The following is a 13,158-nucleotide window of genomic DNA, read 5'->3' as shown; positions in this document are numbered from 1 at the left end:
AATATCGTAACAATCCGATTGAATTAAGCTCAATTGGCAGCAGGACGCCGAACGGTTTAGAGCAGCCCGCAGCTTGATGTCGGCATAAATGGATTATTGAGTTGATTGTTATTTTACGAGTGCAAGTCGGCCCGATATGATATAAAGGTACCTAAAGCTTGGATTACGCGATTTAAGTGACTTTTCATAATTCAAATAGGAATATGACATGAGACCAACAAAATTCGATTCATTTGAACTGATACAAAAATGAATGCATTTATTTTTCCTTTTTACTTTTTCACTAGCTTGATATAAACCAAGCATCACGTAAATCAGAATTAAAGAGCCAGTTTTATGAGTGATTCAATTCCACTAATCTGTCCAAATGAAATTATTTCATATATCTACATACCAAATGTCATCGTACAGATCTTAATATGGGAAATCTTTCGAAATTTTGTATTTGATTTGTTTATCAAACAATAGTTTAGGTAGGTAATTTATTAATGTAAATGAACATCGGAGTTTGTAATTAGTTCGTATTACACATCGACATTGCATACTATAATATAATATAATATAATAAGCCTTAACAATAAAAAATAATGTGATAGGAAAGCTTGGGTCTTTTCGTTTCGATAAATATGTAACGTCTCGGTGATAATGTATTAAATTAAGTAATTTTAAGTAAAATGAAGTATTATTCAACCTCCTGGTTGTAGATTCTTAGCCAAATGAGACTTTATCAACTGGGGAAATGATTTGGTTCCTGATTGCGTACGGAATCACTTGTTTTAAACAAATATTCATAAGGACACTTTTTGTACTTTTGTCTGAATTCTCTCGTTGAATGTTTGATCACATCTATTGATTGGCCCCGATTTCATCGTGCTTCTGTTTGGCAATTTGAATAAGTCTTTCGGATTCCGATGGTCCGGTAGCGAGGACCATTTCTTTAAAGATGCCCACCGGCATCTGTAGCAGATCATGTGGTGTGCCGAATTCGACAGATTCGCCCGCATCCATGACCAAGACGCGGTCCGAGTCCATAATGGTGTTGAGACGGTGAGCGATTGTCAGCACGGTACATTCGGCGAATTTGACGCGGATTGTCTCCTGAATTAGTCGATCGGTGCTAAAAAAAACGATGTTCAGTATAACTGAGGCAATTGTCGCAGAGTAATACTTACTTTGGATCAACGTTTGCAGTGGCTTCGTCCAATACCAGGACGCGGTTGCTTCTTAAAATGGCACGAGCCAAACAGATCAGTTGTCGTTGTCCTACGCTGAAGTTTGCACCGCCAGCGGCAACAGCCATTTGTAGACCTAATGGTCCGTTGGCGATATCCTTCAGCTCGACTTGCCCCAAAGCATCCCAAAGATACGAGTCGGGGTAATCTTCGAATGGATCCAGATTTTTCCTGAGTGTGCCAGAAAATAGGACTGGATCTTGAGGAATGATTGAGATCTTTGAACGCAAGCTTTCCAGGTAGATTTCCCCGGAATTCACCCCGTCTATGAGGATATCACCCTCGACTTGGGCTAAGCGGAAAAGAGCACCAATCAATGAAGATTTTCCGGCTCCAGTTCGTCCCACGATTCCGATTTTCTCCATCGGATTGATCTCAAAGTCAAGATTCTTCAGTACCAGATTTCCACCTTCAAAGTACCGATAAGAAACATTTTTGAAGCAAATACGTCCGGCTTCCGGCCAGCTCTTGTTTAATATTCTGGCCTGCTCTGGTTGTTTTTCTGGTTGCAGATCTCGGTACTCGAGCAAACGCTCAACAGACATCATGAAGTTGGCTACTTCCGCACTCTGTCGGATACCCCACTGCATCATGCCGGTCAGGGCCATGGCTTGAGTGATGGCCAACCCTACTCGGTCTCCCAAGACGTTTGATTCCAACACGAGAAAACTAAATACTACGATGAAGAAGAAAACTAAACACATAAGATCTAATGCAAAACCGAACGCTGTGCTGCTGGTGATGAACATGTAGAAGGCTGCAGTATGGATATCCTGATGGGAATCGAATTCCTTGATCAATTCCTTTTGAGCAGCGAAGGCACGAATCGTTGGCAACCCTGCTAACGATGCTGCTAGATGCGAGAAGACTGGAGATCGTGCTGCAATTAGAAGATGGTACAATACATAATCTGGTCGGAACTAAATCAATCGAACGTGCTTACTGATTCCTTCGAGCCGCTTAATGTTTTTCGATGTTTTGAGATAAATCTTCCTAAGAAAAATAAACAGCACTCCAAGTACTGCTAGTGGAATCAAAAACATCGGATTTACGATTACGGTGACGATAATTGTACCGCTCATATTGAGGAGGATTTGCGTTGCGTCGAGAATTGCTTTCGGCAGCAGTTCGTCTACTGCTCCCATATCCTTGGAGAACCGGTTCAGAATGCGCCCCGATGGGTTCGTGTCATAGAACCGCATCGAAGTTGAAACGACTCCCTTAAACATGGAATCGTGCAGGTTCTGCGATGCACGAATTGACGTTCGGTAGAAGCTGATGGATCTGCAAAAACGAGATTGATGTTAGAATTTTGGGCGCAACATTTATTGTCGTAATTCAGTTGTCAATGTTTTCGCAGTCGAACCTCCGAACTTCTAGAAAACTTAAGGAAAGGTACATTTTTTAACTCCCACGGGAAATTCTTTTGCGTTCCCACGAGAAATTCCTCTGAATTACTATAGCGGGCTTGGTAGTCATATGGCTACTGCTTCTGCCTCATACGCAGGAGGTCGTGGGTTCAATCCCAGGTCCGTTCCATTCTCCTACTTATTATCTTTCTCTTTATTTCTCATGTTCTAGCAATCGCTAGAACTGGAAATGGACTTCCATACCGTTTCCATTACTATTCCTATACTTTCAACTTGAGTATTCTAACAGTAATCTGCTAGAATTGGAAATGAACTATAGAGCTCGTTTCCTACATCCAATTAGAAATTCCATCAGTTACCTTCTCCTATCTATCACATTGGCAGCTCGTTAACCAAGACGGACCCCTGCCTCTCCAACCTAACCCAGAAATTTCAACAAATTCCGCATGAACTCGTGGCAAGTGCAGAGGTATATTCGGCTTGCAGTGGGCGAGTGATTGCATCATCATTTCCTCCCCCTTCCCTACATTGACTTGCATTCTGACGTGGCAGGCGCCAGTATGACCTAACAAATGAGATCACCAGTACTTGTACATTGAAGATGTGTGCTAGTCCCAAGCAAACATCTGTTGGTTCCCTGTGCAAGAACAGCTGATCTGGTCATAATGGAGTAGCAACTACGATTAGTCAATCAAGCTCAAGCTCAAGCTCAAGCCTACGAGAAATTCCTCTGAATTCCAAGAAAAAATCTGCATTTTAAAAGAAATTCTTTTGACTTTGAGTTTAGCCATAAGATGCGCGGCTACAAAGCAAGACCATGCCAACAAAGAAGAAGAAGAAGAAGAAGAAGGCATAGAAAACCATTTGGATTTAAGGCCAAACATTGGAAATCTAAAACATTTATACCCGTAAACACTTGAATGAGGTTTTACCCTGTCCATGGATAAGGGGCTTGACGTTGATATTTCAAGTGTCTTAAAAAGATTTTTATTTTATTTTTATTTTTGTTGTTTAATAGAGTGCTTTTTTCAAACAAAGGTTAAGTTCAACACTAAATTAAAAAATTAAGATATTTTTCCATTTTTTATATCTCCTTTACAAGAATATCGTTATTTTAATGGTAATGGTTTGAAAATAAGCTCCGTAGAGAAACTTTTATCACATCTTACTTAAATAAGGTCAACAGTTATACCAAACACTTGAGGTACCATGCCTCCAAGTTAACTAATAGTTAGTGTCGCTTTGATCTAACAACAACTGCCTATTGGTAAATTTGGAGGTGCCGGCAGGGCTCAGTAGGGGTCTAACTAACATAACTCTAATACTAACAAGACCCTGAAACAAACGCTTATCCAAATAGCATACATCTATTTATACTTGTAGTAGTAGCTAACAATAATTCATTTTGTACCCGTATAGCTGAAGTAGAATTTTAGTAGTGAAAAGTAGAATTTGTAGATTTACTAATTAGGCATTGCAGATAGTGAATGTATCTATTATATCTTCTCGATAATCTTTTTATTTTAGTCTCTGCATGCTGCATAAATCAACGCAAAAAAAACTGTTTCTCTCTTCCTTCTATTAGGTTAGTTAGAAAAATTAGCGGATATATAGGGGACATAACTTAGTGTTTCTCGTATTAAGACAAATTCGCTGACCTTTACCTTATAATAAAATAAATGACCGATAGTAAAATAAATGACTGAAATTTAATGATATCAAATAAATAATAAAAAACGAAAATAAATACATGACCATCGGTGGACAGAAAGACAAGAGACAGAGTTCTGTTTAGAATAGTTAATTGAGACCATTGCACTCACAAGATAGAGAATAACTAGTACCACTATTATTGCTACAAGACTAATAACTTGACCACTTACGGAAATGAGGATAGACCATATGATGCGTTCATCCACTATTATATTGAATATTGTATACCCTGAATCTGAATAACTGAATTTTAGACCTCATTATTTTAATAAATAATAAAGGTTTGAATATTAGAAAAGGAATAGAACTTGACCAAAAAAGCAATTACGGAACAACTGGACAGAAATTTTGTATAATGATCACTATTAGACTACTGAAACTTTAACATATGACATTACTGTGACTGATAGGATACAATTAACTCGACGACGTATTGACAAACATCCGATACTCAACCGTATTAAAATAAGGAAGCTCTTCAATGTGTCCATTTATTACAATAATACTTAAATTAATCTATTTTGAAACTACCCTACCAGAATGATATCATTTCATCTTTATTCGAAATTGTTACTTGGAAATGGCAACAGTACCACCCGTTGTCAACATAGACTACTATTAGGTATTGAATGTCGGCTCCAAGTAACTAATAATTAAATTTACATGTTAACTACTTATTCAGAAAACATCTTTGTACATGTTGAGCTTCCATTATTTGTTCGGTTTATAATTGACAGACTGTAGATAGAAAGAATAATGTATCGGTATGATCACAATACAAACCCAGGCCGCAGTGACCTAGTGAGCAACATAGCTTGAGTCGTCTGCTAGTATTGTGTATCACATGGAGAGCCCAGCCGAGATACCAGTCTATTAAGACTACAACTGGTCAACTCTCGAAAAAAAAAAAAAAAAAAAAAAAATACTCGAATGAGGTTTTAACAAGCGATGTATCATTATTAGAGCGGTGAACGCCGTAAGTCAAATTCGTTAAAGGTTTAAATATTTGTTACGTCAACTATGAGATCATGGGCAGCATTGAAAAATATTATTTTCAAAACTTACCGCGAAATTGCCACTAGAAATATGCTAATCACCAAAGCTCCGTGAACTGCCATACAGAATTCCGTACTTCGGAGTGACGAGATATAGGAATTATCTACCGCTGGTAGAACATCTTCGAGAATAGAAGAATCGTTGGTCCTTCCAAACGATTCACTAACATCGCTGTCGTTGTGCCTTAGGAATATACGTTGCTCTTCCTGCGATGTCCTGCAATGTTAGAAAACTATTAATAACCAAATCGCTTGACTACGAGTTGCGTAAAACTCACCAAAATGCAACCCAGAAATCTGCTCCACTGGCCGCTAGCTGTGTTCCCAAAAACAGGAAGAACAATATAATTATTATCACAGGATTGGCACCACATCTAATGTAATTGAGAAGAACCGATCCCTGAACGGTACCCTTGGAGCTCTGTTCCATGTTTTGATCAGGTTCTGGTGTTCTAGATTTCTCCTTTTCTCCCTTTTCGTGCTGTTCATCCTCGGTGAGATCATCTATCGACTGATGAGAGGAAACAAAAGATCTTGAAGATTCACGCGATCCGCGACGACTTCGCCTGTCCGACGTCATGATTGAACTGTCTCCATCACCGGCTTCCTCCTCGAATTTTTCCAGCAGCTCTACGAAGTCTATTCCATTCTGTGACAGATCGTAAGGTGTTCCCTGCATTGTTATTTTACCCTAGAAGATGTGAAAAACATATTTAGTTATGAAATTTTTTGAAACAATTTGGAAGTATTAACCTCATTCATCACTACAACCCAGTCGGCTTCCTTCAGGAAGTGCACCTGATGGGTAATCAAGATCCTCGTAGTCTTCAACTTCCCTAGGCGTCCTCGAGGACCTATACAGGTATCGAACAAATGCCGACCTACGTGGGCATCCACGGCGCTGAGCGGGTCGTCCATAAGGAATATGTCGGCCCTTCGATAAACTGCCCGAGCTAAACTAATTCTTGCTTTCTGTCCCCCGGATAAGGCTGCTCCACGTTCGCCTATGATTGTCTTATCGCCGTGCGGCAACTGTTCAAAATCCCTTATCAAAGCACAAGCCTTCACAACGGCATCATATCGATCCTTCTCCATCGGTTGACCAAACAGAATATTCTGGCGCACTGTTCCAGCAAATACCCACGCTTCCTGACTTACATAAGCGAGCTTTCCTTTATGAACGATTGTTCCCGTTTCTAATGGAAGCTCTTTCAACATTGCTTGTAATAATGATGACTTACCCGCCCCTACCGGACCAATTATCCCTATCAAAATACCCTTACGGAAATCAACGTTCAGGTTTGACAGCGTAGCGGTTTTCCAGGATTCATCCAGTTCATCCATCTTCTGAACTGTTTCGACGATCTTCGGAACATTTCCATTCTTACTTGGGGGTGCATCCTGGCGCTTCACCGCTCCCCAACGAGCAGTAACATTTTTCATTGAAATCGCCACATTCGGTGGCAGCTGTGTATCCGACTCGATCAGCTTCTGTTTTTCAGAAACATCTCCGTTGGCTCCAATATCGTCGAGGAACTTCTCCTTGGCCCCCGCATTTTCTCCCTCCTTCTCCTCATACTCTAAAAAGCGTTGCAAGCGCTTCATGGCGACCAGCGCCTCTGCGATTTCCGCAATACCGCGCACAAACATGGCTGACATAGTGTTTGCCAAAATAGCGAAGTAAGTAGACACTACAAATACCTTAGCAGCCGTTAGATCATTGCCCAACAAAACCATTGCCATCATTGTACAAAACAGCGCCATTCTAGTAGTGAACAGCAGGAACGTCATGTACAATCCTCGCACATATGCACTCTTGGTTACAATCTTCAACTCCATTCTTCTTGCCAGCCTAATCAGCTGCGCAAATGGCTTTTCCCAGGCATACATCTTGATGACTTGAATACCCGAAATGATTTCGTCCATCAACCGGATTCGTTCGTCAGTTCTCAGCGCCGTTTGCAGTCGGAACCGGGAAGTCAACTTGCCAGTGTATGCCTGAATCGGTGTCACAATGAAGATTACAATCATTCCGATCAGGCCTGCCACTCCGATTTCGATGTACAGCAACACTCCGACGACAATGCTCAACAGAGGAGCGGACCACATCGAATGTAGGAAAACCGACACGATATCGAACCGGTTGACATCGTTCGACAACAGGTTGACCACCTTGCCGGATGCCGTGTCGCCCAAGGCCGTCCGCGATAGCCGCAATGCTTTCCGGTATATCACGCTGCACATTGCAATTCTCACCTTCATTCCGTTCTGGAAGCTGCCCAGAATATATTGGTTGATTGTTACCACGCTAAGTGCGTTTAGTATGACGATGGCAGCGGCGTAATACATTGCGCTTTCCCGTGTTACATCGGTTTCCTTCCTATTGATGCGGAAGAAGAGATACATGGCATTAGTACTTAGTTCCATTCATGTATGGGTTGGCTGAACTAACCGAAAGTACTGCAGCAACCAACCGAGGAAGATTGGTTGGGCCAATCGAATGAAGATATCGTTCACAACGCAGATGAAACCGAGTATAGTGTACTCCCACCAGAAGGTTTTGAAAATCGCCTTGACCAGCGACGGTCGACCCTTGCCGGACTGTTGTTCGAACCATTTCCTGGAAGGGAGATCGGAAACATATTTATCAGTATGAGTTGGTATAGAGTTGGTAGAGATGCGATGATATTAAAAAAAAACGTAAAATCATAATTTCAATCGAAAATATTTTTTTCATAGAAATATCAAACATTCAAACATTTTAAACCAATTTTCTCTGCTTGACGAGATGAAGCTATATTTGTCTATGTAAAAATGTGTTCGTAAAAATAGTCCCGTAGAATCGATGTTATGTGTATGATTATGATTGACGTAGAAACTTTCAAATCTGAATATTTAAAACGCTTCTGTGCTGCCGTAGATAGAATTCCGAAGGGTGATATCAAGATCTGTTTGGGCGACTTCAATGCGAAGATCGGATCCGACAATTCGAACCATGAGCGCATTATGGGACGCCATGGTCTCCGATAAATGAGCAAAAACGGAAAGCTGTTGGCAAAATTCTGTGATAATAACGACATGGTGATCGGGGGATCGCTCTTCTCTCATCGACCGGTTCACAAGGTCACGTGGGTCTCCTGTGATAACATTATAAAAAATCAAATCGACCACATCTGCATCAGCCGAAAATGGAAACAGAGTCTTCTTGATGTACGGAATAAACGTAGTGCCGAGTCGATATCGCGTCTGATCATCACCTCCTCATCGACGATATACGCCTGCGCATTGCGCGGATTCGTCGGCAGGAGGAGAGGGTTGGAAGACGGTTCTGCAGGTATGCAGAACGGTGCTGCAGGTATTCCGGAAGGTAACGTGGAAGACCATTGGACCGCCATCACACAGAGAAAACAATGGATCACCAATGAGACCTGGAGGAAGATAGAGGAGAGAAGAGAAGACAAAGCCGCGATAGAGCGATCAAAAACCAGAGGAGCCAAAGTCTTAGCCAGTCAACGATACTCGACTCTGGAGAAGGAAGTAAAGATGAATGCGAAGATGAATGCAAAGATACCTGTGAAAGACGCGAATGGTCAATTATTGACCAGAGATGCATCCTGAACAGAACATGAGCCAAGAGCGTGCATTGGTGTTCTTAGTTTTGAACTCTGAACACAGTTCAGAGTTCACTGGGTTGGTACGCAAGCAAAACGATCATGGTAACTAAGATTCCTTAGATTTGGAACTATGCAAAAACATACGCTGGTTCGAGCACATGATCTGCCTAGGAGCCGACGTATAACACGCGTCAATACCGAAGCTCCATCATTGCTAGAGATTCAAACAGCCATACAAAGCATGAAATTGAATAAAACCCCAGGGGTCGATCGCATATCAGCCGAGATGCTCAATGCTGACCCCATGACATCCGCTCAACTATTGCATCGTTTATTTCGTAATATCTGGGACATCGCAACTTTCCCGGTCGACTGGATACAAGGTATCTTAGTGAAGGTTTCCAAAAAGGGTGACCTGACTGTATGCGATAACTGGTGAGGCATTATGTTGCTGTGTACCGTTCTCAAAGTTCTATGCAAAGTTATCAAATCATTATCAAAGCCCGAATTCAGGAGAAGATCGATGCAAGGATGTATTCTATCACCGTTACTGTTCCTCATCGTAATCGACGATATTCTGGTAGGTGCGATTGACCGTGAACCAAAGCTAAACGCACTGCACTCCACGTACCCCCGTCTGACGCCATTTGGCTACCAAGATATTGGAAGCATTCAACATTCTCTACCAGCTACAGTGATGTTGGAAGGGGTTGCCGTGTTTACATCCAACGATTTGGTTTTGTTGACGTTTATGACTAATCCTGCCGAAGAGGAGCGCTCGGCAAGGTCGATGCGCTTATTCTGCATATCAGAGCGCCGTTGAGCGAGGATATCTTATATCTCTAGTTATCTTATCTTGCTGCTTCACAAGCAAGAGATCTAGGTCGTCTAGCTTGGTGCTTAAGTGAAGCTAGTTAAACGGAAATAAAAGAACAATTCCAACTCGAAAGCTTCCCGTTACAGCCTCACATCAGCTACGACCCGGATAGGGTCGGACAAGACCCTATTGTGCAGCACCCTACATGAGAAGGCTTTGTACTGTGCCTCGATGAGGTCGATGATTTTCTCAAGGACCCCCTTGCGTATCAGGGTGCCCCATATTTTCTCATGATTGAGACGGTCGAAAGCTTTTTTGTAGTCAATGGATACCAAGTAAAAAAAAACGTGACAATATAAATTCCATCACATTGACAACAATTTAACTCTGTCATAAATTCAACAAAAATTTTGCACGAACTCGTGGCCAGTAGGAAAAATCTGTGAAAATACTCTCCAAAACGAGAAGTAGGAAAAGCAGACTGGGGAACATCTTTTATTTTTTTATTCCTTTATTTATTTGATAGGCACTCTGTGTTACTTAACCGCTACTGTGCCGAGATTTTTAGATCGTTTGTTGTCGTTGCTGGTCTATCTCGTCATGAGTCCATTGTGTTCGTTTTGTCCATGTCGTGTATCCAATGATCGTTGCATTGTCCGGTTGCCATTTATCCGGATTACGTTGGAGGAATGACCCCGAGAAGAACAAGTTGTCAGTCGTCATCAGGCAGCCGTGACGGTGAGGCGTGCACCCCAATACGCCACCGCATAGGCTGCGCATCCGGCGACTGACGAGGGTTTTGGTGGAGGGGCTGGGAATCGAAACCATGACCATTCGCTTGAAAGGCGAACGTGTAGCCAACTACGCTACGGGACCCCCCGTGTTAGGGGAACATTTTGTTAGGAAGATTTTTCCATCCAGTTTTCCACGAGTGGCCGTCAGCGTTTACTCCCGAACTTACTTCCGACATCATGAACGTCAAAACAAAATTTGAGTTTGTCACCAACACATTGTCGAAAGACCGTTCGGAAGTGTGGAAATCGACCTCCGAACTTCAATCTGATGCCGGCGACGTTGTCAGCGACAAAACAAGCTCGATTTTGTAGCAGATAACACCGTGCAGTGCTGCATATTTATTTCATTTTTCCGTGTGAATCTCGTCGGAAGTGGGCCTAGCTGCCAGTTCCCCATGCGTCATGCAAACAGTTTTGGTCTAAATGCACAATACAGTCGGGATTCGCTGGGATTTTAATACTTGTACACCAATTTCTTGAAAAGTATTTCATCGAAATGATATGCTGAAAAACCACCAGCAAATTCAAAGCTTACACACCAAATTTTTTTCGCCGAAAATCAGCATAATTTTGCTGAATTTTGCCGAGCTGAACGATCAGTAATCATTTCAGCAAAAAGAAATTACTGAAAATTTCAGCGGGTCAAGCTGTCATTCCATTTGACAACTATTTACTGAATAATCAGCAAATACAAAAAGTTTGCTGAAAATTCCGTAGGTTTTGGCCATTACAGAATTTGACAGCAACATGCTGATTAAATTCAGCAAAATACATCTAAACGCTGATATCTTCAGCTTTTTCGATCTTCAAAATTATTGACCAAGTGTTTTTTTTAAATATTTATATATTTATTAACAAAGAAATTAATTAAACATTCAAAAACAATTTATAGGAAAAGATACTCCTTTTTTTGTTTTTTACAGGGGAACGACCAAGGGAACGACGCAAGTTTTTCCAAGCCGAAAAATCCCGAAAGACTGCATATTCCACATAAAAGACGGAATATTTCGTGCGACTTTTTGCGGGATGTGCAGTCTTTTTAGGGATTTTTCAGCTTAGAAAACTTATGTCATTCTCCTTGGGTTTTCTATGATTGTAATGGCCTGAAATGCTGGACGTCCTTTTCGATGAGATTTGCTGAAAAAAGAACAATGATTATTCTACATTAGCTTTATGTAAATATATACACACATACAATTTTATTTATTAGATGTAATACTCACAGGAATCATGTTGTATTGAGCGAAATTAAATGTTGAACTTTAATAACACCAGATAAAACCGCTCCTGTTCTAAAATAAACAAAATGGCTACTTCTCTCTAAACTGTCAAGTAGATGGGAAATGCTGAGCCATCAGTAATCGAGAGAAGTATGCTGATTTTCAGTGGAGACAAATCAAATTACTGACTTTCAGTAAGCTACCAAATTGCTGATTGATTTTCAGTAAAACATTTTGCTGAAACACTATTTAAGATTTTGGTGTGACTGAAAGTCAGTATACTGACTTTAAATTGATTCGTATTTGCTGAAAATCAGTTTACTTTTCGAATTTACTGATTGTTCAGTATTTTCCATTAACTGTCAAACATTAAAAAAAACAGCCATCAGTTTCGTGGAAAAGGTGATAATTACTGCGGCTTTCGTGTCCCTCAAAGTTTGGCTCAAATATATAAATATTGAAAAGTACGTTTTATACAACATGAGTCCTGTAAGTATGCCATGTAATGTATCACATATTTGAGATTAAGAAAGATAATTTATGTGAAATCAATTTAAATATTTTTCAGCCAAAGCAAACAAATGTCTTCCTGTGATGCGGTGTGATTTTGGTCGTCCTGGTTATAGAAAATCGTCGAAAATATGGACGTTATTTCATGTATGTCGTATATATTATATGTTACGTTTAAATCAGACAAATAAATTATAAAAACGCAAAAACAAAACAAACTATATTTTTTCTTTTAACAATTTATGCGGGATTAAAACACTGATAATGCATTTTGCTGAAAAGTATCAGCATGAAGCTGTCAAATCCTGCATTGGCCGAACTTACTGAATTTTCCAGCAAACTTTTTGAATTTGCTGATGGTTCAGTAAATAGTCGTCAAACCAAATGACAGTTCACCTTACTGAAACATTCAGTAATTTGTTTTTGCTGAATTAATTGCTGATCATTCAGCTCGGCAAAATTCAGCAAAACTTTGCTGATTTTCGGCGAAAAAAAATTGGTGTGTGGGCCACTTTTTAGTTGGGCCTCCGCTGGTTGGGTCATGGCCCAACTAAAAAGCAACCGTACGTCAAAATTCAATGTAAACACGCAAAACGGGATTGGGCGTCACTGGACATCATTTGTGATGTTCAAGTCGAAATACACGTGTTCAAATGACTGTCAGTTGGCCCAACTAAAAACCGAATTCGTTAGTTGGGTCGAGGTCGTGGCCCAACCAGCGAATCGCGACTGTATGCAAAATTCACTCTAACATTCATCTACTCTGTGACTGAGTGAAATAATATTGCCATCTCCTTTTTTGGCACGGAAATTTTACTCAATTTCCATTAAAA

At 40.7% G+C, this 13,158-nt stretch overlaps 1 protein-coding gene across 5 annotated transcripts in view; it reads right to left on the bottom strand.

Moving 5' to 3' along the window:
- Positions 1-465: 465 nt before the first annotated feature.
- The window catches only part of LOC134224902 (ATP-binding cassette sub-family C member 4-like), a 66,720-nt gene continuing 54,027 nt past the window's right edge, over positions 466-13,158 (bottom strand). For all 5 annotated transcript variants that reach the window (XM_062704546.1, XM_062704548.1, XM_062704549.1 and 2 more), the window contains exons 3-9: positions 7,823-7,990; positions 6,124-7,750; positions 5,649-6,061; positions 5,381-5,587; positions 2,176-2,516; positions 1,173-2,112; positions 466-1,117 (exon numbers count right to left, since the gene is read on the bottom strand). In XM_062704546.1, the coding sequence (XP_062560530.1) occupies positions 847-1,117; positions 1,173-2,112; positions 2,176-2,516; positions 5,381-5,587; positions 5,649-6,061; positions 6,124-7,750; positions 7,823-7,990 (3,967 nt within the window). In that variant the 3' untranslated portion in view covers positions 466-846. The remainder of the gene's footprint in view (positions 1,118-1,172; positions 2,113-2,175; positions 2,517-5,380; positions 5,588-5,648; positions 6,062-6,123; positions 7,751-7,822; positions 7,991-13,158) is intronic.

The sequence above is a fragment of the Armigeres subalbatus genome, chromosome 3 (assembly GCF_024139115.2).
Source record: "Armigeres subalbatus isolate Guangzhou_Male chromosome 3, GZ_Asu_2, whole genome shotgun sequence".
Taxonomy (NCBI): Eukaryota; Metazoa; Arthropoda; class Insecta; order Diptera; family Culicidae; genus Armigeres; species Armigeres subalbatus.
Note: the sequence above shows the minus strand (reverse complement) of the source record. Positions and strands in the feature narration are given on the sequence as shown.